Here is a 22424-nt window from a genome sequence, read left to right on the forward strand (position 1 = left end):
AATGCGGTTTTAATTTTGTCCACATAAGGTCCTCATGGTATTTTTTTTTTGTACATATTACATCAATATGGTTGTTATAAACCGTTTAAAAAGGGTAATAATGTTTTAATTTTGTCGATATTAGGTTCCTAAGGTCTTTTTTTGGTACATATTACACCAATATGGTTGTTATAACCGTTTAAAAAAAGATAATAAGGTTTAACTGTGTCCATAGTAGGTCCCTATTTTTAATATTTTTTTATCATTTAATCTAAGTCTTTTACAATTTATATTAGTATCTAGTTAGATGGCTTCATCATTTCACCTTTTTATTTTAGTCGCTCATTCACCACTACAATGATTTCAATCGAAAGGTTACATAACATTTTTTTTTTCATTTTTATGAAAAAAAGCTAATAATAATGAAAGTCTTAATGATTAAGACTACATTTGGCGCCATGGCTAGCTTATAAGCTAGTTTATTTTTTGATATTTTTTAAGTTATCATGTTTGACATGCCAAAAAGTATCTTATAAACTAGCATTTTATAAAGTTATTTAGACTAGTTTTTTAAAAGTTTTTTTTAATTTCCAAATATACCTCTTAATTAATTAAGAAAACATATTTTTTAAATGCCATTTTATGTCATTATATAAATTTCGGATAGTTTATAAGCTAGTGGCAGAGCTAGAGTCAAAGTAAAAGAGTATCCCCGACAAGTAATGAGGTATCCCCGATAAGTAATTGACTGTCGGGGATTCTCAATTGGCGGAGCCATTACTTATTGGGGATATTCCATTACTTTTCGGGGATACTCTTTTACTTTGATTTGACTTACGTAATCTTTTGATTGAAACCGTGGTTGTGGTGAATGGGCGACTAAAATGAGAAGATGAAATGATGAAGTCATCTAACTAAATACTAATATAAATTGTAAAAGAGTTAGATGAAATTACAAACATATTAAAAATAGGGACCTAACGTGGACACAGTTAAACCTTATTACGGTTATAACAACCATATTAGTGTAATATGTACAACAAAAGACGTTAAAGACCTATTGTGGACAAAATTAAAACCTTATTAATAAACTAACTAAAATCTTATCATATTTTTTAAACGGTTATAACAACAATATTGGTGTAATATGTATAAAAAAAACCTTAAGGACCTAAAGTGAACAAAGTTAAAACCTTATTACCCTTCTAAATAAATAGGGTTTGAATGGTTTTGATATATATATATATTTAAAATTGAAAAGTTTACTCTATCTTTTGGGATGTTACATTTGTAATGTAAGCTACTAACTACTATCACCAATTGCGAGACATGGTTGTCGACGGCGGAGACCAGACCTTGAGTCTCTTTGTTGCCTTCGACAATCTTGAGGCAAAATTGAACGACAAGAATTAATAACCAACAAAGAATAGACACGTCAACACATTTAATTGATATTTTCATGTAACATACTTGTTTTTATTCGTAGGTAACAAGGACAATACACAATACTCATAACCAAATATGGACAAGAATGACAAATGCTTATGTGACACTTGAAATTTTAATAGGAAAAAACATGACTGATCTAAATGCATGCATGATGGACTAAAAGTAAATATGAGAACTAGTCCACTATAGTCTACTACACAAATGTGTTTGTATCGACCAATTAACTTGTTCTCAGCAGCTTGAACCCCACTCCGGAAATCATCCGATTTCTCGTTTTCCCGGGAGGGACAGCCTTTATCGTCAATTTACCAACGGAATCTCGACCCGGTCGTTCTTCTTCAAGAAACAACACAAAAGTATCGCGATGAGTAAAAAGGATCCGATAGCAATGGCTAGGATGGCACTGTTCGTGAGTTTCCTGGATGTGGGGCATCGATTCAACGGGGGCCCACATAAGTGCTCATTCCCGGAAAATGAAGAATCCTGGAATTTTTGGAGGGAGAACGGGATTGGACCATTGAGTTTGTTATGGCTCAGGTTTAGGGCATGGAGTTTGGTACAGTGGATGAAGTCGGGAACAGGTCCCAAAAAGTAGTTGAATTGGAGTTTGAGGGTGGTGAGACGGGTGAGATCTTTTAGTGTTTCCGGGATGTTTCCTGTGAAGGAATTGTTGGAAAGATCTAACGCCATAATGCTGGGAGAAACATTAGTAGGGACAGTGCCAGAAAAATTATTGTGTTGAAGGTAGAGATTCTGGAGGGAGGGATTGGAGATGATATCATAAGGGAGAGACCCGTTTAGGAAATTGTATCTTAGGCTCAACACTTTGAGGGAACGCAGCTTTCCGATGGTATTATTCGGAATTGGACCGTATAGTCCCTTAGTAGGGAGATTAATGTCAGTAACATTGCCCTTCTCGTTACACTTGATGCCAACCCAATCTTTGCAGTTACGGATTGTGGAACTCCAGGTTAGTTTGTGTGGCTGTGGGAACGACGAAGAGAATTTAAGAAGAAGCTCCTTGTCGTCATTGCTGATGTCATTGTCAGCGGTTGTTTCATCAAGATTATGAAGTAGGAAGATAATGGTGGCAACCGCTAGAAATTGGAGGTTTTTCATTGTGGATATGTATATGTATGTCATGTCAACCTTCATAAATATGAAAAGAATTTGGAAATAAGAGTAAATATTATTAGCAAATGAAATTATGCAAAACGAAGGCTTACTTCTATCATTAATCACATTCCTAACAAGTGCAGACTGAAATTCTATGTAAACTAGAAGAATAAAACAATAAAATTCAGATGAAAGGGAAGAAATGGTTGGTCGTTACCTTGCAAGAATTAAATATGGAGGATGGAAGTGACTATGCCATAAATTTTTTTACCTTTTCTATATGGGGAAAAGCAGAGGACAATTATTTTTAGCTTCAGCTTTTCCACTAGAAAGTGGAAGCTTTCGATTTCAAGAATAGACAATTTCAAGGACATAAAAAGAATCATTCCCGTAGAAACATATAAAAAGACCATCACAGTAGAACCTTTTTCATATTATTATATTACTATATATTATATACGCTGATGTATAGCTGAAAGTCATGTAATTTTATATCTGTTAACAAGCACATACAGATGCCACGATCAGAATTCTGAATTATAATAACAAGTTCACGAGTTTTTAACCATTATTTACCAATCTAGTATAGCTCTAAAAATATTTATCAAAATAGTATTTTTCTTCATTTTACTTCTATTTTCTTATCATCTTTTTACTTTAGATATCTTTTTTTTCTATCTTTTTAATTTTATTTTTAATATCAGTTTTTTTACTAGTTTTATAAATCAGTCTTTTTTTTAAAGAGTAGATAAGTATAACGAATATATAAAAATGAATATTTATATATATGACTACATATGAATTCAACGTAATATATCTAACACCACTAATATTTTTGTGCTATCATTTCTATAATGCAATTATATACTTTAGTAACAAAGGTTTTTTTTTATTGTTATATGATCTTATATTTTGATTACCTTTTTTTCTCTTGCTTTAATCAAAGTTTTTTTTAAACAAAAAGAGAACAACATAAGTATACATAAAACTTTAAGATGTAAATACTAAGCCATAAAAAGATTTAAAAAACCATTAGGTTTATTATAGAAAATAATCACAAAAATTCAGTATAACTAATCTAGTGCACACTTGTTATTTTGGTTCATTAGATGCCTATTCGTTTAGTTTTTTTAACATTTCTATAGTGATTAAGATGTTTTTTGGAATTTTTTTTACCTTAGAAAAAACATTGTATAATGTTGAAGTTTTTGCATCTTAAAGAACATAGTATGTGCAATGGTAAATTTAATTTAAGATGGCTAAAATTTGTTCTTCAAAATGGTTTGTATAATTTGTCAAAATAATGTCAAAGCATTTATGTTAAACATAACTAAAAAAAACTAAAAATTTGAAATAAAAAACTAAAAAACTGATTTAAAAATAAAATTAAATAACTAATATTTGAAAAATAAAATAAAAAAGAAAATAAAAAACTGGAAAAAATATTTAAAGTAAAAAGATAATAATAAAAACTAAAAAAATACAAGAAAAATAAAGAAAACACTATTTTAGTAAATATATTTTTTATAAGACATGTAGTCATATATATAAATATTCATTTTTGCATATTCGTTATAATTATTTACACCTAAAAAAACTGATTTTTAAAACAAGAAAAAAACTGATATTAAAAATAAAATTAAAAAAATAGTAAAAAAAGATATTTAAAATAAAGCGATAATAAGAAAAACTAAATAATAGTGAATAATAGAAGTAAAACGAAGAAAAAAACCTTATTTTAGTAAATATTTTTAAAACGTAAATAGTTTTTTCAATAACCGTTTTAGTAAAAAACCCCAAGTTCACTATGGAAGAACCACATAACAATTTATGCACGTGGTCAATAATGTCCAGAGAGTACCATTTGGTGTTTTGTTACCTTTGAATAAAGTTAGGGATCCCCACAAAACAAAATGAATCTGATACGCTGCTACCAATCACATGGATAATAGGACAATAACACATTTATTAGGATCCACAAATTAGTTATTAATTACCAAAACAAATGGGAAGTCTTTCATTTGATTTGTTGATACATACACACCATATGAAAATTCAATTCAATTCAAATCAATTGTTTACATAGTAACGGTAGCAATAGATATTCTGTCTAAGTGTTGAAAAACTATCACTAATTATTATTTCTCTAACCAAAGGGTCTTTGGTTTGGCGGTAATGAATGACTCTCTCAAACGAAAGGTCATAGGTTCAAGTCTGACTAGGAGACATAAATAATATTTAGGATTAGATTAGGAGTAAGATCGTTCGCCGTTTCACTATTTAAATTAAACTAAATAAGAAAAAAAAAGTAATTGCAATTATTACTACACCACCAACCACCACCCCCACCACCATCACCATCATCCAACATTACCAATTACCACACCCACCAACCATCCCCAACACCGCACACCACCCACCACAACCACCCACCACCACCACCATCCACCTCCGTCACCACAACTACCCAACACCCACCACAACCACCCCCCCCCCCCCCCCCACCACCACCACCATCACTTACCGCCCATTACCATAAACCACCCTTACCACTCTCCACCAACCAACCACCCCCACCACCACACACCATAGCATTTACCACCCGCCACTACCATCACCACCACAACCACTACAATGACCATCACCACCACCACTATCTTTACTACCAACACTAGCACCACCGTCACCGCCACTGACACCATCATTAAACTATCCCACCCTTACTCACCCCACCAACTCACTTACCCCCATACATGTACATAGTTGATATATTCACATGTAAATATTACATTGTATATTAACTTGTGAATATTACATGGTATATTCACATATAAATATTAAATAACATATTCACATGTAAATATACACTTTTATATGTTTTTCATATGTAAATATTAATATGTGAATATACCATGTAATGTAATAGTTACATATGAATATACCATTCAATATCCACATATAAATATACCATTCAATATCCACTATTTTTACCCTCACCCATCACCTACACACACCATCATCACCACCATCCCCACCCTTACTATCCCTACCACCCCCAACACCGTCATTCGTCGCCACCGTCAACCCCCACTTTGAGTCCCACAATTACATTCGATTAAGTTATTCATATATGATTAAACCAAGTTATTCACATATGATTAAAGTTATTCATATATGATTAAAACATGTTATTCATATATAATTAAGCTATGTATATGTGATTAAAACATCTTTTTTACATGTGATTAAGGAATGTTATTCACATGTGAATATACATATAACAAAAAAAAAATTAAAAATCTTTTTTAGTGTTTATATTTAATCATATATGATTAAACCATATTATTCACATATGATTAAGTTATTCACGTGTGATCAAAACCACCTGTTATTCACATGTGAATATACACATAACGAATTTTTTATTTTTTTAATAATATTTCTTATTATACGTATCTATTTATATGTGATTAAACCATATTATCCACATGTAAGTAGGATTTCATATGTGATTAAAACTGTTATTTGTATGTGAATATACACGACAAAAAGAAATTTAATAATTTTTTATTGTATGTATTAAGTCGCATATGATTAAACGATATTATTCGCATATGATTAAAATTTTCACATGTGATTAAAACCTATTATTATTCATATGTTATCAATCTATTCTCGTGTTTTTGATTCCATAAGTTTTCTTGTTTAAACCTCCCTATGTTTATTATTTATACATACGATTTTTTTTTTATAAAAATACAATTTTTTATTTTTTATTTTTCTAATTTTTGTATTAATAAAATATGAATAAACATGTTATTCACATGTGATTAAGCTAAATGTGTACAAAAATAAAAGTTATTATCCCATACATATATTACAACTTTATTTTATCTAGTTCCTAAAAAGCATTTTCACAAGGTAAAATCAATAAATTACTATAAATATCATATATCCAAAAAGCTCTAAGTAACAAAATGATATACTTTCTTTTGGACCAAAGACAATTATGGATGTCATATAGTTTAAAATACCACAAAAAATATAACATCTGTCAAATACAACCACACCAATCGAACTAATAGTGATATTTCAATTTTGTTTCAAATCATACGCCTATCCATCACACGTTTGAATTCATGTTCTTTTCGTTTATCATAATTCCATACAAACATCACATGAAGGTTAGTGAGAGTAGGAGTGGGATCTATCCACATTACCTTTTGGAACCTTGAAGAAGGCAGTTGAGAGGTAAAAGAATTTGATTGATCTGAAAAGTACAAGAAATAAAGCAACGGTTATAATCTGCTGCTTCCACACAATTATTATCTACATCGTCATCAAACAAGTTGTCACAAACATCTCATTGGGTCACTACCAGACCTAACCAAATCAAAAACGAGAAATAATTACTCAATAACATCTAATCTACATCCAGCGTGCACAATACTTAGGTCATCTACATCCGTGCAATGCCACTAATCTTTCAATTATGACACATCAGCTTTGCAATTACTACTCACATCAGTGCAATAACACTCATCTTTCAAAAGTGGTCCTCACTGCCACATCAACAATTACTTTATATATATATATATATATATATATATATATATATATATATATATATATATATATAGGGTTAGGTTATTTTGTTTTCACTATCTATTGTGTGCCCGTATGACTGATTTTGGACCAATCATTTTAGTTATTTTAAGAAAGTAATTAATGCATATTACATGTTGAAGATATAATAGGTATTAATTACATCTTCAGCATTTAATATGCATTAATTACTTTCTTAAAATAACTAAAATGATTGGTCCAGAATCAATCATACGAGCACACAATAGATAGTGAAAACATTTGAACCTAACTATATATATATATATATATATATATATATATATATATATATATATATATATATATATATATATATATATATATTTACTTAATAATAAATAAACAAGATGAAATATTAAATAAACAATTACTTTATATATATATATATATATATATATATATATATATATATATATATTAATATTTACATAATAATAAATAAACATAAATTTTATTATTATAATTAAAATAATATTTTTAAAATAAAATAGCAAAATAATAATAAATATTAAATTTATTTTACTTTATTAATTATTTAAATATTAAGACGTTACAAAAAACATGAATTATAAAACAAATATTACAATATTATTCCTCATTTTCTTCGTCTTCAAATCAGTTCCAAATCTCTTCAATCAAATCTGCTTGTAGTTTTTGATTTATGGATCTGTTACGAATTTTTGCATGACTCCGAAGATACATTTCATATGAAGGTAAACGATTTCGGAAAATTTCAGGCCTAACTATATTAAAATTAACATCATTATCTGTATAATCAAATTGACGAATATACGAATCACGTTCATCTTCCACAATCATATTGTGCATAATGACACAAGCTCTCATTATTTCTCCAATTATTTCCTTGCACCGCATACGCGATGGTCCACTAATAAAATGCAAACCTTGCTTGTAATATGCCAAACGCTCTTTCAACATCTTTCCTAACCGCCTCTTGTTTCTTTGCAAATAGTGCATGTTTCGGTACTTGAGGTAATGGTATTGATTTTACAAAAGTTGCCTAATTAGGATAAATTCCATCAGTGAGGTAGTAACCTAAGTTGTAATTGTTACCATTCACTTGTGTGACAACCGTCAAATTCAAGTTAAAGTCAAAGTCAACAAGTCAAACCGGTCAATTTGTCTAATACTTGTATGATTAAAAGTTATTCTATGAAAACGTACATTTGTATGTCAAGAATTCAAGTGTCTCGGTAAATCTATGTGTTTATTAATGTGAAACCCTAACAAGGGAGTTAAACGCATCAAAACACGACTAAGGACCCTTTCGGGGACTTAAAATAATCATAAACAAAGTATAACGGGGTCCACGGACCTTGCTTTGCAAGATTATTCGATAAAAATGGCTAAAAATGAATCTCTCTCAAATCTCTCCTAACTTTTTATAGTCATCCGGGTAATCCCGACCCTTAACGTGGCCAAAAATCTCGCTAAACGGGGAGTTACATTGAAAAATAGCCATTTAGGGCCGAAAATCCTCTTAGGAGCCGAAAGTTTCAGAACTAAAAGTGTCAGAAGCCTCTCGGACCGAAGCCAGCAGTGAGGACCGAAACCAGCAGCGAGGACCGAACCTTGCCCCACCATCCGAGACCCTCGCATCCCCCTTCGGACCTTAGGACCCTCGGCCAACTCTCGGTTCCTCCTTTTCCCAACTCTCGGTTCCTTCTTTCCTCCTCCTACTCTCAGTTCCCTCTCGGTTCTCATACTCTTAGGAGTCGAACCTCACAGGTTCGGTCCCTAATGTCCGATTTTCGACTACTTTCGCCTGTTTTTGACGAGATTTTTTCACCAAATTCATATTTTTATCATTTTTAACCCCTATAACTATTATTTTATTTATTTCTCAAGGATTTATTAATTTAAAATCAATATTTTATATTAAGAGGATACTTACCCCACAAGTGGGTCAAGTGTGCCCACTTGCCTTCCATGTGTCACCCTCTCACTTGACACCTTATCCACATCACACAAACCAATGCACACATCACTTCAAACTAACAACTTGCTCCAGAAACTCCCCTATATAAAGAAATCCCTGGAGGATTTCTTGATTCACTAGATCATTCCCACACGGTTACACCTTTCTTACCACACAAATGAGCTTATTTTCTTTCAACCTCCAGCCACTTTTAGAAGTGTTCTTGATCTATTACTTCACTTTTTGGTAAGTATTCCCTCAAAAATCAAGTGTTATTTCATGTTTTCATAGCATCCTTGAATCATCTACACACATTCTAATGCCAAAGAATCGTTCTTAGGATCATCCAAGCTTTTACGTGTTCGTCAAGCGACTTGACTTGATACTCATCGTCTTGACCTTCCACTCTTCCAAGAATCACTAAAGGTGAGTTCATACCCCTAAATTTTCTTGTTTTCTTTAGTTTTCAAGGGGGAATACAAGTTAAAACACCAAAATATATTTGAAACTTAACTTGACAGCTTACAACAGAAAAGTTGTGACCTGCTCACGAACTTTTACCCAACTTAAACTTAATATTTTTCAAAACTGTTCAATATGCATATAGTTCAGGTTTATACCTTTAAAATGACTACTTGCACATCTTCATACGATTTTTCTATAATTTTTGGTGATTTTTACAAAACTGTCTATCACTGCAGCAACGAAATCGGACCAGGTTGTGAAAATGAACATTTTCACAATGGTTTGAGAACACCAAAAATTATAAGAAAATTTGTGAACATAGTAGACTTTTTTTCCAAACTCTCTGAGTTTACGAATTTAGTTTTCGACTTACGATGATTTTTCTATAAATAATCTAAAACAGTGACAGTTAAGAATTTAATTATTAAAACAAGATAAGTGTTATTCACACCTTGTAACATGTTGAGCAAGGTGTTGGATTAGTGTCTAAGTCCATAATTATTTTGGTATGTACTTGACCCGATGGTGCATGGTCCTTTTGGGTTGCCTTCACCAAAGCAACTTGATAGGATGAATTATGGAGAGAAAGGATTAAGTATGATTTATTAATATATTATGAGAATAATATATTAAAGGAGAAATCATATTGTTTGATTAATATTAGTCAAGAATTAATTGATAATTAATTTTGTGACTAAAAGCGATTAATTAAACTTAAGGGACTGGAATTGTAATTATAAGATAATTGCAATTGGGCTATGGATTACCTTGTAATATAAGGTTGGACGAATTCTATGGGAAAACCTTTAGAAATCGTCCAAGGCTTGTTAAAGAAGGGTTCATGGGTTGCTTAGGGTTTAAGCATCCAAATTAGGGTTTCCATGTTAGATAACCCTAATAGCCTCACTATTTAAGGACCCCTCGGGCACCAAAAAACGTGGCCAACTGAATCACTAGGGTTTCTACATGTCTTTGGGTGTTTCTTCTCTTCTTCTCTTCATCCTCTTGCTCTTGGTGTTTGTGAACCATTAGAGGAGTGACATTTGTGACTCTAAGCTTTCTAAAGTCTTTACAAGGAGGATTTGAGATTGTTATTGCTACATAACAATCAAGGTATGATCTAAACCCTAATTCATATGCTATATTGATTATGATATACTAGATCTAGGGTTTATAGTCTCGGATGAATTGCATGTACAATAGAGAAACCTAAATCCAAGCATTAGGGTTTGTATGAGCACATAGGATGTTCTCATGGCTAAAACCCATCACAAGGTGTGTAAGATTTTATATTTAGCATTTTCAATGTCATTCTATTCAAATACAAGGTCATGCTTAACAAGGTTTCATTTACAACATAAAACATTTTGATAAAACTATAATAGGTATAGTTTGGACACCTCAAATGATAATACTATCGATTTACAAAACGAGTATTTTATTACAAACTATGTGAACGTGTTAATGAATAAATTTGTGAGACATTCATCTTTAGAGTACTCTTTAGTACTACAGAAAAGTCTTGTAGTTATAGCCAGAATCTCTTGTAGGGAGAGCATGATAGTTGTATATAGATCTATATTGGGTTTGACAACCCACACCTGAGCTGCTTGCAACAGCTAGACCGACAGATCTGGGGTGACAAGTGTCATAACATTCCGACGTGTGAAGAACGTCGAGTACGAGGTCCTCGAGTCATAGTATGATTATAACAACTCACATGGGAAAATTAACAAGCACACCGTTCACGGCAATTTAATGATTTCACGAAAATGAGTTTTATTTAAATATAAAACCACATATAAGTATGATGATTTACTTACATACACTAAGTCTTTGTTCAGTTAAGACTACACTAAACCTTTTAGAAAATATTGGATTTTCTGGAAACAAACTTATAACAAACTTTAAGGAACAACATGCATTTTTCATTCATAAATTGCTTATGAACTCACCAGCTTAAATGTTGATACTCTTGCAAAAACAACTTGTATTATCAGGTAATCAGTAATACAGGAAATCACAAGACTTTTTTGAAGGCAAGATGCTAAGGCGTATATTTCTTTTGAACTATTTTGACATCATATGTAATTTATTTGGAAACATGTATTTTGCAATGATGTAACCTTTTAAATTATATTTATGATGGTTGTGTTTACTTTCTTCACTATGGTTATGATACTGAACATGACGTCCTCCGCCCCCGAACGTTTCCGCCGTTCCAGTTTTGGGGTGTGACAGATTGGTATCAGAGCTTTGTTTATAGTGAACTAAGTATATCGAACCACATAAGATATACAAACTATAAATACAACGGGACAAAATTCTTTGACGTAGCCTTTCAAAAATACTTTTAAGAATAAAAAATTCATATTTTATATAAAGTATTCGTACAATCGCACTCACTAGTTCAGTAGCATCAATAACATAAAAGTATTGAGACAAGTTGGACACCATGATCTAGTTTCGGGGTATGTAGTTAGGTCTTGGACGAATATAGCTTGATCAACTATATTTAGCCAAGGTATGTCCAACGTATGCCGAGGAGGGATCATGATGAGCAGCAAGTCTTCAACTTACCAAAAACCTCGAGAATCAAACGTAAAAATGCTATAAGAGTATTTTAACACAAAAACCATATTAAGCACTTTATTATTTTGCGTTAACTAACTTCTTTTGACACGACATTCTTCTTATCCCTATTCTCGTACAGGCGTAATGTGTAACGCCTGTGTTTCTGGGCTTGTCATTAATATCAATGTATTAGTCTACGTTAACCTTTGTAACCCATTTTGAAATAATAAGAATATGTTATTTGAGTATTATATGTTTTGTGCTTAGTTGTGTGGCTTAAATGAATTAAGAATAAAAAATATGCGTCAAAATAAAATAGTAGATAAAGCCGATATCTTTGGATAATGTTGTAGTAGTTGAAACGAGGTTTCCGAATATATAAAGAATGTCGAAATCCGAGTTATAACGAAAAAGTTATGATATGTCGAAGTTTCGCGACAGAACCGGCACGACGCCGAATGACATAAAATACGAATTTAAGATAGAATGATATCTAGCCTTACTAATCTAAACAAAAGTTGAAGAGTTCGTTAAACCGAGAGCGTGCATAAAAATAGTGCCCAAATCTGACTTCGTATGAGGAAGTTATGATTTTTTGAAGTTTCGATTTAGCAGTATGCAACCCGAATACTCGATTTGAGATCGAGCGGTTTTTAGCCAAAACAATCTAAACGAGAATCGAAGATCTCGTTAATAGTAGTGGAACGATAAAAAGATAGGCAAAAACGGACGTCGGATGAAGAAGTTATGAATTTATAACTGAGTTTTCCTGTCCCTACCTACTAAAAATAATATATAAGTAATATATTTATAATATATTAAAAATAAATTCAAAATTAGCCAACTGAGTCTAAACGAGAGTTGTAGATCATAATCTCATCTACACGTCGATATAAAGAACGTCGAAAACGGAGTTCGTATGCGAAAGTTATGAATTTATGAAGTTCGGGGCGCGAAACCCAAAACTGTTAGATACCACGACGTGGCAAGTCTTCTGACACCTCCTGGAGTCCCCCAGACGCAACTTGCGATGACGCATGCAGTGACGACTAAGCCCACGACGTGGAAAAAGGTGCCACGATGTGGCAAGGGAAAATTTTGCCCTATAAATAGATTTGAAGGGCCATCCGTTTAGGGTTGCTATTTTCTCTTCTCTCTCTCCCGTTCTACCTCGATTTACGTGCAAAGAAGTACCCCCGAAGCCCCGTTATCATCCCGAAACCCGAAGCGAGTCCTGAAGCCCGAAGATCCCGAGAAGAAAAGAGTTTTCGAGCCGAAGCTCTGCCTGCGAGAAGCTCGGTGTGTGATGATATTCCAGGTCTACCGAAGAATACTACTTCTGCAAGCCGTAGTGCTGTCTGATCATCTTCTGATCAAGTGAGTGTATATTCCTTTTCTTCTAACACATAGATATAAAGTATCTCCGAGCGAATACGTGCTATGGGTATATAGATAAATATTATCTGTTACTTGGAATGAATCTGTATATTTGGAACGAGTATTAAATGATTATCTTATCAGTTTTTAAGTTGCATATGTATGCATATGTATATTGTTATCTACAAAATGTTGCGTAGAACTTGGGTAGATAGTTGATGTGTGATAAACTGATGAGAGGCCTCGATGTTGTTGATGTTGACCTAGTCATCTAGCGGAGTATGGATGACGACTACGGACTCTTTCTAGACAGTCCAGTGGAATGCTAGCAGGTTCATAACCTGTAGGTGTTGTGAACGATGTGTTCACCGGTGTACTCTATCCCCCTCATGGTTGCCTTTAGGACATCTATTGTTAAGAAAACCCCTTGCAGTAATGTCCGTCCCGATGAAAATCCTAGATTAGGTCCCTTGTAATAGATGTTGTTTTAGGGACGTAAAGTGAGGATAACGGGAATGGGTAATCAGGTTATTGTTGGTTGGTGAAAATTAAATATAATTATTTATTGTGGGTTGAAAAAACCTATATGCTCACCAGGCTCCCAAGCCTAACCCACTCAGTCTTATTTGTATTACAGGAAGTGGCGCGAGGGCATAAAATGGATGAATCATCAAGTTGTTTTGTTTATGAGTCTGTATATGTATATAACTGTTGTATGGCTTGTAATATGTTGTTTATGCTTTTGGTCTGTTTATCGGAACATGACATCCCAGATATTGTTATATAATGAAAATGCGTCTCTTGATGAAATGCTTTGATAGACGTTATTTTATCATATTTTGTTTTGGGAACAAATTCCGCAACTCTTTTAAATCAAAAGGATTAACTCTGAAATTATTTTAAAAGCATAAATGAAACCGGTCTTTTTTGGCCGAGATTTTGGGGATGTCACAGTTGGTATCAGAGCATTAGTTTAAGCGAACTAGGAATTTGTAGGATTTCTAGACTTAAACTTAGAATGCTAAGTGAAGATTGTGAGGTGTGTGCCTGTTATATTATAGACACGAGCACTAGTTTATTTTAGGAAAGTTGCCTAAAATGCTTTTATGTGCTAAATGTTATATGTTGCCATATATGATATTATTTGTTCGGATCTATGGTCTGTTGCCAACCGGATCTGGAAACCTTATGTGTGTAAGATTCTAAGCATATGGTTACGATATTAGAACTAACATGTAAACGTTTCGGAGTGATAAGGATGATTTGAATATCTATCGTGAATGAAGATCTAAATATCACCTTACTCGGTGTATAGATTAAGAATGGCAATAACAAGGAGTGGAGTTGGAAACGTGGATGAAAACAGGAATCAAATACCTGTAATAGAGCAAGTAGCTATTGCAGCAGCAACACCTGAGCCAATAACAATGGTCGGAGTGGAATTGATGATTCAGACGATGTTGGATCGTCAGATGGAGGAAACTAGACGTCTGCTTAGGCAGAATCACGAAGAACTATCAATTCATGTCGAAGAGCCCGAAGTAAATGGAGGGCAGTCTGAAGGAGGAAACTTTAGTGGGATCATTGGTCAAGACGACCCACCGATGGTTAGACACAACAACCAGTATAGAGGAAATGATGTGCGTGGGTGTAAGTACAAGGATTTCATGGCATCCAAACCACCATGTCTATCCGGAAGCCCGACGCCAGTGGAAGTGATTAATTGGATCTCCGAAATGGAGACTATGTTTGAAAGTTGCGAGTGCAGCAACCAACAGAAGACCGCTCTTGCAATCCATCTGTTAAAATCTGGGGTACTAAGCTGGTGGAAGTTACTAGCTGACTCGATGCCCAAGGGAGAAGCTAGCAAGATGTCTTGGGAAGACTTTATGGAACAGTTGAAATTACAATACTGCTTAGAGCAGAACCTTCTGGGATTTTCAGAATTTGAAGAAGGGAAAGATGAGCGTTATTAAATACGCTGCAAGATTCACGGAGAAGATGAAACTAGTTCCATACCTAGTTCCAACTGAACTAGCAAAGGTCAACAAATTTGCTCGCGGTTTACCAGCGGACTTTGGTCCAATGGTTAAACAAGCAACGAACTTGAAAGCTGCCATCTGGGCTGCTAAGAATGTTGAGACCCAAATCAGGGAGAAAGGTCTGGAGAGGCGGAGGAGGCGAAGCAAAATGGTGCGACAAATGTAAGAAGAAGCATCATAGAAAATGTGAGGTAGTGGCCACATGTTTTAAATGTGGAAATCCAGGGCACTATGCCAACGAATGCACCCTCACCAAGAAAGTCTGCTATGGGTATGGTGAGGAGGGGCACATCTCAAGGGATTGCCCGAAGAAGAAGGAGGCAACTAGATCCAATATTATGCCAAAGCCGAAGGCGAGAGCCTTCCAGATGACACTGGAAGCTGCTAAAGATGAAGCTGATGTCGCTTCAGGTACCTTTCTCGTTAACAAATTGCCTGCCCAAATTTTATTTGATTCTGGAGCCAACTACTCCTTTATTTCACTTGAATTTGGTAGAAAACTAGCTTTGCCTATTGATAGACTAGATAATGCCTTATTAGTCGAAGTTGCTAGTGGCAAATTTGTACCTGTTAGCTATCGCATGAAAAACATCTTAATTGATTTGAATGAGAATAAGTTTCACGAGGAATTATTGACTATCGAACTTAACGGTTTCGACATCGTGCTTGGAATGGATTGGCTTAGCGCCAATGATGCCGAAATACTATGCAAGAAGAAGATTGTAAAAGTAAACCCGCCAGGGAAAGAGTCATTTATGGTGTATGGAGATAAACGCAGAGTAAATTCTGGAATCATTTCATTGATGAAAGCCAGAAAGTGTTTGGCCAAAGGATGCACATCGTATCTAGCATTCGTGATCGATGCTAAGAAGGAGAAAAAGGCGATGCAGAGCAATCCTGTCGTGTGTGATTATCCGGAAGTATTTCCTGAAGATCTTCCCGGATTACCTCTTGATAGACAAGTGGAGTTTAGAATAGACTTGTTACCAGGGATGACGCCAATAGCAAAAGCACCTTACCGATTAGCACCGACGGAGATGAAGGAGGTGATGATGCAACTTCAGGAGTTATTGGACAAAGGTTTCGTTAGACCTTGTTCATCACCCTGGGGAGCTCCGCTGCTATTTGTAAAGAAGAAGGACGGAAGTATGAGAAAGTGTATTGATTACAGAGAGCTGAATAAAGCAACGATAAAGAACAGATATCCGTTGCCAAGGATTGATGACCTGTTCGATCAACTTCAAGGATCGAGCTATTTCTCGAAGATCGATCTTAGGTTAGGATATCATCAGCTGAAAGTAAGAGAGCATGATATAGAGAAGACTGCATTCAGAACACGATATGGACACTACGAGTTTTTGGTTATGTCCAACAGCATTCATGGATTTAATGAACAGGGTTTGTAATCCGTTCCTTGATAAATCTGTGATATTGTTCATAGATGACATTCTGATTTACTCAAAAAGCCGAAAGGAGCATGGCAGACACTTGCGAGAAGTGTTAGAAGTATTGAAGAAGGAGAAGCTGTATGTAAAGTTCTCCAAATGTGATTTTTGGATTCGAGAAGTCCAATTCTTGGGTCACGTGGTCAACCAAGAAGGGATAATGGTTGATCCAGCAAAGATTGAAGCTGTGATGAAGTGGGAACAACCAAAAAGTCCCTCAGAGATCCGAAGCTTTTTGGGATTATTCGGATATTACCGAAGGTTTATCCAAGGCTATTCTTCGATCGCTAGTCCATTAACAGCTTTGACCCACAAAGGAGCTACTTATGCTTGGAGTGATAAGCATAAAGAAGTATTCGAGAAGCTAGAGAAAAAGCTATGTGAGGCACCGATACTTTCTCTACCCGATGGAGTTGAAGACTTCGCTGTTTATAGCGATGCTTCTGGGGTTGGATTGGGTTGTGTTTTGACCCAAAGAGATAAGGTGATCGCGTATGCATCTCAACAGCTGAAAGACCATGAAAAAAACTACCCGACTCATGATTTGGAATTGGCAGTGGCAGTTTTCGCTCTAAAAATATGGAGGCGTTACCTTTATGGCACGAAGTGCAAACTTTTCACTGATCATAAGAGTCTCCGATATCTCTTTAGTGAGAAAGGATTGAATATGAGACAAGGACGCTGACTAGAATTACTTAAAGACTATGACTGTGAGATACTTTACCACCCCGGTAAAGCAAATGTTGTAGTTGATGCTCTCAGTCGAAAAGTCAATCTTGAAAGGAAAAGGCCAAGAGCGTTGAGAATAGAAGTTTTCTCGACCATTGTGGAGGGTATAAAGAAAGCTCAAGAGGAAGCTTCAGAGAAGAATGACCGAAAGGAAGAATGTTTGGGCAAAACGTTGGTGTTCGGTATAAACAGTCATGGACTGATGGTGTTCCAAGATCGGATTTAGATACCTAAGACAGGAGGATTCAGAGAAATTCTGATGGAAGAAGCTCACAAAACCATGTACTTAATTCATCCCGACAACACTAAAATATATAGGGACCTAAAACCCTACTACCGGTGGCTGACGATGAAGCTTGATGTTGCAAAGTATGTGGCCGAGTGTGTGACTTGTGCTAGAGTCAAGACACAACATTAGAAACCATATGGGAGTTTAGAACCTTTGCCTGTGCCTCTGGGTAAGTGGGAAGACATTGCTATGGATTTTGTCACTAAACTGCCCAGAATAAAAAATGGTCACGACATGATTTCGGTGGTCGTTGATCGATTCACTAAGAGTGCGCATTTCATAGTAGCCAATGAGAAATGGTCTATGGAAAAGCTTGCGAATTCTTACGTGAAGGAAATTATGAGGCTTCACGGTGTTCCGTTAACGATTGTATCAGTTTGTGATAGCCGTTTCACATCGAGGTTTTGGAAAAGTCTACAAGAGGAAATGGGTACCAAGTTGTGTTTAAGTACAGCTTACCATCCGCAGACTGATGGTCAGAGCGAAAGAACGACACAAACACTTGAAGATATGCTGAGAGCATGTACCCTGGAATTCCTAGGTAATTGGGATGAACATTTACCTTTGGTAGAATTTTCCTACAATAATAGTTTTCACTCGAGCATAAAGATGGCACCTTATCAAGCTTTGTACAGACAGAAGTGCCGTACGCCGTCTTGTTGGCTTGAGGATGAGGAAAAGCAGTTTATGGGACCCGAGATGGTTCATCAAACCGCTGAAAAGTTGAAAATAATTAGGGAAAGTATGTTAGCCGCTCAGGATTGTCAAAAGAGCTATGCTGACAAAAAGCGAAGACCGATGACTTTTGAAGTTGGAGATTCGGTTTTGCTTAAAGTCTTGCCGTGGAAGGGACTTATAAGATTTGGTAAAAGGGGAAAATTAAGTCCAAGGTTTATTGGACCGTTTAAAGTTCTTCAGAGGATTGGGAATCAAGCTTACAAGCTCAAACTACCAGAAGAACTGAATGGAATTCATAATTCTTTCCATGTGTGTTATTTGAGGAAGTTCACGGGAGAAGTTCCCGACATGATTCCACTTTCGGAGTTGAGAATTGATGAAAACAAGAGGCTAATTGAGGTACCGGAGGCAATCGTTGACCAAAAGACTAAGAAGTTATGACGCAAGATGGTCGAGTTAGTGCTTGTTCGATGGAAACACACAAATGGGCCGAATCTTAACTGGGAAACAGAGAGTGACATGATGAGTCGCTACCCGCAGCTGTTTGTTGATGTGTGATTTCGGGGACGAAATCATTCTATGGTGGAGAGAATTGTAACGCCTGTGTTTCTAGGCTTGTCATTAATATCAATGTATTAGTCTACGTTAACCTTTGTAACCTATTTTGAAATAATAAGAATGTATTATTTGAGTATTATATGTTTTGTGCTTAGTTGTGTGGCTTAAATGAATTAAGAATAAAATATAAGCGTCAAAATAAAATAGTAGATAAAGCCGATATCTTTGGATAATGTTGTAGTAGTTGAAACGAGGTTTCCGAATATATAAAGAATGCCGAAATCCGAGTTATAACGAAGAAGTTATGATCTGTCGAAATTTCGTGACAGAACCGGCACGACGCCGAATGACGTAAAATACGAATTTAAGATAGAACGATATCTATCTTAAATTCTGCAACTCTTTTAAATCAAAAGATTTACTCTGAAATTATTTTAAAAGCATAAATGAAACCGGTCTTTTTTGGCTGAGATTTTGGGGATGTTACATAATGGCAGGATTTCACTTTCCAGGTGACCCCTACTTACCCAACCAAGGGAATGTCGGTTAGATCGAGGAAGAACCCATGGAGGATGAAGAACCCATAGAGGACGAAGAGCCTATAGAATAGGAAGAGTCGGTAGACGGTGAAGAAGAAGAAGACTCAGATGGAACCGACTCTGAACCTGAAGTTTACAATCCACACCCTTCCCCTATCACTCTGAAACACTTCCAAGGCCCGACACCCCAATGGGCCAAGACTATACATAGATGGAGTGGAGAGCAAGGTCAACGACCTCCTTATGGCATGCAACGAGGTTTCTACAACCTCAACAGAGGAGGATCAGCCGACAGAGCCCTCCCTATCATGGTTCACCGTGTCACACGCCATGAAGAACAAACTAGGATAAACATCTACCACCTCATGGAAATACGTGCAACTAGCCAAGTCAACTCCGTTCACATCCGCCAGATTAATGAAGAACACGATCGAACTCGAGACCGCACCGAAGTTCTTCGAAAGGAAATGGCCACAACCCGAACCGAAGTATAAGAACTTTGGAAACACCGAACCACCTTAGAAGAACGTCTGACAGAAGCAGAGTGCCAATCGATAGAATCTAGAGCTGAAATGAGGGAAACCAGGAACCTCATGTCTACACTTCGTGGTCCTCAAAGCTTCAACTGTCGCAAGTAGTACTTGCACTGCTCGCTCCATTTTAATCTAGTTTTGTGGATAAATATTACTATTATTTTCTAGTATGATATGTTTGACCACGCAAGTTACTTGTTTACACTTTTGGGATCTGTTAGGTGGTCAAAAATTTTCCGTACATTGATGTAACCTAGACCCTTATAGGGTCAAATTTTTCCCAATATTGTATACTAAGTTATATCAATGAAATTGGCACGCTATTTGCTTTATCACATCAAGTTCATGATAAGGATTGTTTTCAGGCTAAATTTACTGGTGTCCGATTTATGATTGTTTGAATTATAAGTCAAATTGTATAATTAAGACCATGTCGACCTAGAAATGGTGGTTTCGCCTTGGATCATGTTCCTTGTTTGGTTGTGGACCCAGGGCAGACCCATTAGATTTGAAAGTTTATTTAATCTTAATTATATGTAAATATTATACATCAAACGAATTATAGATGGGCCCAGTATGGATTCTATCACAGACATTTCATGTAAATCAAATCTATCAGCATTCATAAAGTCTATATTTTATTATCTATAGACCTCCAGTATGGATGGATTCATACAATTCATGTCGAAATCATGATGCATTTAAAGAACTAATGATGTTTAGTCTAACTCTCGACTTGTGAGTATTATCAAAGACTTATTGTCTTTTCATTCTTGATATGGCAGAAAATGTCACCTCGTAGAAATCCCAGACGTGGCGGCGCCACAGGAGCTGCACCACCGCCACCACTACCTCCACCACCCCCTCAGTTCGACCCAGTAATGTTTCAGGCTGCTGTAACAACTGTAGTAGCAACCGCAATATCCCAAATCAACACCAATAATGCAGGTGGTGCGAGTAATGGTCCCACAATTTCTAACAACGGGGACAGTCAGGGACGCTCGAGAGAGTGTACCTACAAAGACTTTACTAATGCCAAACCCAAAGCGTTCAATGGGAGCAGAGGTTTCATAGCATTGTTGAAATGGTTCGAGAAAACCGAATCTGTCTTAGAAATATGTGCATGCCCTGAAGCAAACAAGGTCATGTTTGCAGCTTGCACATTCTCTGAAAGGGCACTCACGTGGTGGAATGGCCACGTCAAGACATTGACACTTCCGGTGGCTAACTCGATAACTAGGGAAGACCTGAAAACCATGTTGATGAAGGAGTACTGCCCAAGGGGCGAGATACAAAAGCTGGAAGAGGAACTTTGGGGTCTCAAAATGACAGGCTCTGACATCCTATCTTATACCTCCAGACTTAATGATCTAGCAATACTGTGTCCAGGAATGGTTCCTTCGGAAAGCAAGAAGGTCGAAAGGTACATTTGGGGATTATCTTCGCAACTTCAAGGAAGTGTATTGGCCTCAAGGACAACTACCTTTGATAGTGCCAAAGAACTGGCACAACAACTCATCGATCATAAAGGCATTCATGGCACTGTGACAACCACCTTTGAGCAAGCTAAAGGAGGAAACAACAAAAGGAAGTTCTGGAACAAGAAGAAGGGTCAACCTGCTCAAGACCCTGCCAAGAAACAACAAGTAGTTGCTGTAAATGCCGTCACAACTACTGCCAAACCAACTCCGATAAGGCAATACGCCGGGAACCTGCCAAAGTGCAACAAATGCAACTTTCACCATAATGGCGCTTGCCGTGAAGTGCATTGCACCAACTGTAACAAAAAGGGGCACATCGCTCAATTTTGTAAAGCTCCAGTCCAACAAAAAGCATAAGCTGCCAACGCAGGAGCAAGTCAAACCTACTATGGTTGTGGAGAGGCAGGACACTTCAAGCGGAACTTCCCAAAGGCAAGAAACCCTAACACTGGTGGAGTGGGCAGAGTTCTGGCGATAGGTCATGAGGAAGCAGTTGCAGACCTAACTGTAGTTATCAGTACGTTTCTCCTCAACAATACATACGCATGCATTCTTTTCGATAGTGGCGCGGAGGAAAGCTTCACGAGCCATCAATTTAAACGCTT

General features: G+C 35.8%; 3 protein-coding genes across 5 annotated transcripts; 1 reads left to right on the top strand and 2 right to left on the bottom strand.

The window, feature by feature from the left end:
* Window positions 1-1420: 1420 nt before the first annotated feature.
* LOC111883631 (probable inactive receptor kinase At5g58300) lies at window positions 1421-2935 on the bottom strand. 3 transcript variants are annotated; one of them, XM_042899601.1, is made up of 2 exons: window positions 2816-2935; window positions 1421-2577 (listed from the first exon to the last, which is right to left on the bottom strand). In XM_042899601.1, exon 2 carries the CDS (start codon window positions 2569-2571, stop codon window positions 1729-1731), a length of 843 nt encoding a protein of 280 aa, XP_042755535.1. In that variant the 5' UTR covers window positions 2572-2577; window positions 2816-2935; the 3' UTR covers window positions 1421-1728. The 3 variants fall into 3 exon arrangements, with proteins under 3 accessions (XP_042755535.1, XP_023735723.1, XP_042755534.1); XM_023879955.3 differs by having other exon boundaries at window positions 2762-2915; XM_042899600.2 differs by lacking the exon at window positions 2816-2935 and adding an exon at window positions 2655-2742.
* Window positions 2936-7785: 4850 nt separating this feature from the next.
* LOC111883808 (uncharacterized) lies at window positions 7786-8148 on the bottom strand. The gene has a single exon (XM_023880135.1). The coding sequence runs from the start codon at window positions 8146-8148 to the stop codon at window positions 7786-7788; it is 363 nt and encodes a 120-aa protein (XP_023735903.1).
* Window positions 8149-21126: 12978 nt separating this feature from the next.
* On the top strand, window positions 21127-22176 carry LOC111883799 (uncharacterized). The gene has a single exon (XM_023880123.2). The coding sequence runs from the start codon at window positions 21127-21129 to the stop codon at window positions 22174-22176; it is 1050 nt and encodes a 349-aa protein (XP_023735891.2).
* The last annotated feature ends 248 nt before the right edge of the window (window positions 22177-22424 follow it).

The sequence above is a fragment of the Lactuca sativa genome, chromosome 2 (genome assembly GCF_002870075.4).
Source record: "Lactuca sativa cultivar Salinas chromosome 2, Lsat_Salinas_v11, whole genome shotgun sequence".
In the NCBI taxonomy this organism is placed as follows: Eukaryota; Viridiplantae; Streptophyta; class Magnoliopsida; order Asterales; family Asteraceae; genus Lactuca; species Lactuca sativa.